General features: G+C 48.6%; 2 protein-coding genes across 2 annotated transcripts; one reads left to right on the top strand and one right to left on the bottom strand.

Annotated features, from left to right (window-relative positions):
- Positions 1–908: 908 nt before the first annotated feature.
- PPTG_13146 (hypothetical protein) lies at positions 909–1,506 on the top strand (the record flags this gene model as incomplete). Its single annotated transcript, XM_008910565.1, has 3 exons — positions 909–979; positions 1,324–1,374; positions 1,434–1,506. The coding sequence occupies 3 exons, from the start codon at positions 909–911 to the stop codon at positions 1,504–1,506; spliced, it is 195 nt and encodes a 64-aa protein (XP_008908813.1).
- Positions 1,507–2,496: 990 nt separating this feature from the next.
- Positions 2,497–2,820, bottom strand: PPTG_13147 (hypothetical protein; the record flags this gene model as incomplete). Its single annotated transcript, XM_008910566.1, has 1 exon — positions 2,497–2,820. One exon carries the CDS (start codon positions 2,818–2,820, stop codon positions 2,497–2,499), a length of 324 nt encoding a protein of 107 aa, XP_008908814.1.
- Between the last annotated feature and the right edge of the window lie 254 nt (positions 2,821–3,074).

Genomic DNA, 3,074 nt, shown 5'->3' on the forward strand with positions numbered 1-3,074 from the left:
GTGGATACCACAACCGCAATAACTAGTTCTTTGCTACGGCGGCGAGGTATAAGCTCGAAGAAGAGCGGGGACCGCTGCAGCAGTAGAGCTTGATTATTGTGAAGAACTTGCGGTTGTGAATGTAGAAAACCTTTATCAATGGATTAAAACTGATCAATATTAATATCACAGCATCCCCGAATCACCTATCAAGGCTAAAAGGGAACTGCGAAACTCGTTTTCGCTATGGTCAGCTTCATACCATTGCGAAGAGTTTTCTACTGTTACCACCAGTGCGGTCTCAAAAGCAGTTGTCACTACCAGCCCAATACGTTAGTATCGAGGGCGCCAGTAAATAACCTGGAACTCTATTTCTGAATTTCAGTAATCTATTTACAGCATGCACATGGGTGCTGCTCGGACTTCAGCACCCTACAGGCTCCATAATCCGATAGACAGCTAGCAGCGGTGGTTTGCATATTCAAACATTGCAACTCTCATTTCGCGGCAAACCGAGCGCTAACGCCTGTGCGATTGCACTTCGCAAAATGAGGTACCCATGTCGATGTCCCACCTATCGACGTAATCTCCGAGCTCGCAAACGTGTCAGTTTAATGCCCTGTTCGACTCCCTCACAGAATTCTCTACTCGCACATAAAAGACTGAACAGCCACGGAAGGATCTTCTTGTGAAGGTGTCGCCGCAACAATTTCGGCATTTGTCTATCATTCGGTAAGTACCTCGGCCGAAAGCCCCTTGGAGTGGGTCGATATCGATAGAATTAACTAGATTATAAGATAGTAGAAAGCTAGATGTCACCGTGATCATGGCGAAGATACTCGGCAGAGGTGTAGCCGCTACTTGCTACCAACTTGCGTGTCTTATTTCAGAGATAACACTTGCAGCGTCCAGTCGAGTCCTTTGTAACGATGACGCGTTTCAAGTGGCTAGACGTTGTCACCATGGCAAATTCGATGCCAGTACGGTTACAGAGCGGCAAGTATGTCTTTTCAAGTGTGCTGATGTTCGAGAGGAGAAGCGGTTCGTTTTGAAAAGTCTCCGAAGTCTAAAAGCAAAATGTATAGCAATAGCAGTAACTAGGTCACCAATAGTAAAAAAAAAAAGCAGAATTTTGCTTGTTATTATTTTCTTTTAAATATGTTTCCGAACTCTGCATGTCAATGCAAGAAAAAAAATAAGATGTCGACACAAGCATGATGCGGTGGTAGCGAGGTGTGCACAGCCACTTGTTGGGCTGCGGAGGAAAAGATGCACGTCGGATGAAGCGTACATGGTCGCACTTCGCCGAGAATGTAAAGGGAAACTACTTTTCATCGACTGCAGAAGCCAAACCAGCGCGTATGGCAATATTGCACTGGGTGGAGGGTTTGAAGTGTGCGTGTGGTGTAATTTAGAGGTCATTGTGCTTAGTTTACTAACTGATGTGTCTGCAGGTTGGACTATTACAAGGATACCAATATCATGTTCGTGGGTACTGAGATCGAGAATGATCCTGAATATTTGTAAATCCGCGAAGGTCTTGAACTAGCTTTTCTTAAAACTGCTGGCAGCGCACTCGCAGCGTATCTGAAGTGGAGACTGGTCGAATGCACGACACTGTCTAACGCAAACTCAACACAATCGACCACAGGACGAACCTTGCAAACATCGTATGGGGGTGCTCAAAGCAAATAACTTTGAAGCACCGAGAGACTGGAAAGGATATCGCCATCTCGCAGGATACTATGGAGAGTGAATGCTGATCAGAGGTCGAAAATGGTTAACCATATCCGTTCGGGTAAGGTTTGGCCGTAACCACGGACGGGTATGGTTAACCGAAAGTTTAACCCAGTACTTAAACGGACGCGTACGGGTAGCTGACTTCCAAGCTCGGTTGGTTCCGGTTGGCCGACTGTACCGGAGACTGGGCATTTGTACGGGTTTCTATCCCTTTACGAGCGTCTATGAGGACTTGACCTCCCCTCCCTCCCCGATCTACCCGACGGGCGAATGATGCATTTAGCATCTTATTCGGTACAGAAATATCTGAAAAGAAACAATTTTAACTTGATTGGTCATGGCCATCCGGATCCTGTCTACAAGGGACTTCGGGGGGGGGGGGGGGTATGGTTCACCGGAAGTTTGCGTTTGCGATCTCCGACGCTGATCGCATGCTTGCATGTACTCCATACTTGCTACGTAAAAATGAAAGAGGTTCGAATAAAACGGGTTTTATGCAGACAACATTTATGAAAAGTTCATATTTCTGCTAGCTACGTTGAGCACTACAGACGTGTCGTTGAACAAACGTTCCCAGCACATACGCAATAGTCCCACGAACGCGTCCGTCCTTGCCACTAGACTTCAGCTGCGCGTTGAGACTCCAAACATTCAATGTGATTCAGCATGCAAAAAGGTTCGTCCAATATCTTGCCGATAACAAGGAGACTTGAGGGCCAACGACTTAGAAGACGTTCTCCATCAGGATTAAGAGGTATCGCCTTAGGCGACCAGGATCTACGGTGCCGTCATCTCTGGCGGGGCCGTTGTCTCCTCTTCCGGAGCTGTCGTCTCTTCAGGTGCCGTTGTCTCCTCTTCCGGAGCTGTCGTCTCTTCAGGTGCCGTTGTTTCGTCTTCCGGTGCTGTCGTCTCTTCCGGTGCTGTCGTCTCTACCGGTGCCGTTGTTTCGTCTTCCGGTGCTGTCGTCTCTTCAGGTGCCGTTGTCTCCTCTTCCGGTGCTGTCGTCTCTTCAGGTGCCGTCGTCTCATCCGCAGGAGCGTCGGAGGCTTCGGGGGCGGGTGTGTGCACAGGAGCAGTCGTACCCTCGGGAGCCACGGTCATGGTAGGTGTATCAGGGTGCTCGTAGGTTGGTTTGTCACCAGAAAGATAGCTGTCGTGGTGGCCATCCTGCGACGAAGGGCACGGATCGTAGGAGTTGCCGCCTTCATATTGGTTGCCATTCTCGGGATAGTCACCACCATGGGGGTAATCATCCTTCTTGTAGTCCTTCTTGGGGTAGTCGTCCTTCTTGTAGTCTTTGTCGGGGTAGTCCTTCTTGGGGTAGTCGTCCTTCTTGTAGTCTTTGTCCGGGTAGT

This window comes from Phytophthora parasitica (genome assembly GCF_000247585.1).
Source record: "Phytophthora parasitica INRA-310 unplaced genomic scaffold supercont2.38, whole genome shotgun sequence".
Lineage (NCBI taxonomy): Eukaryota > Oomycota > Peronosporomycetes > Peronosporales > Peronosporaceae > Phytophthora > Phytophthora nicotianae.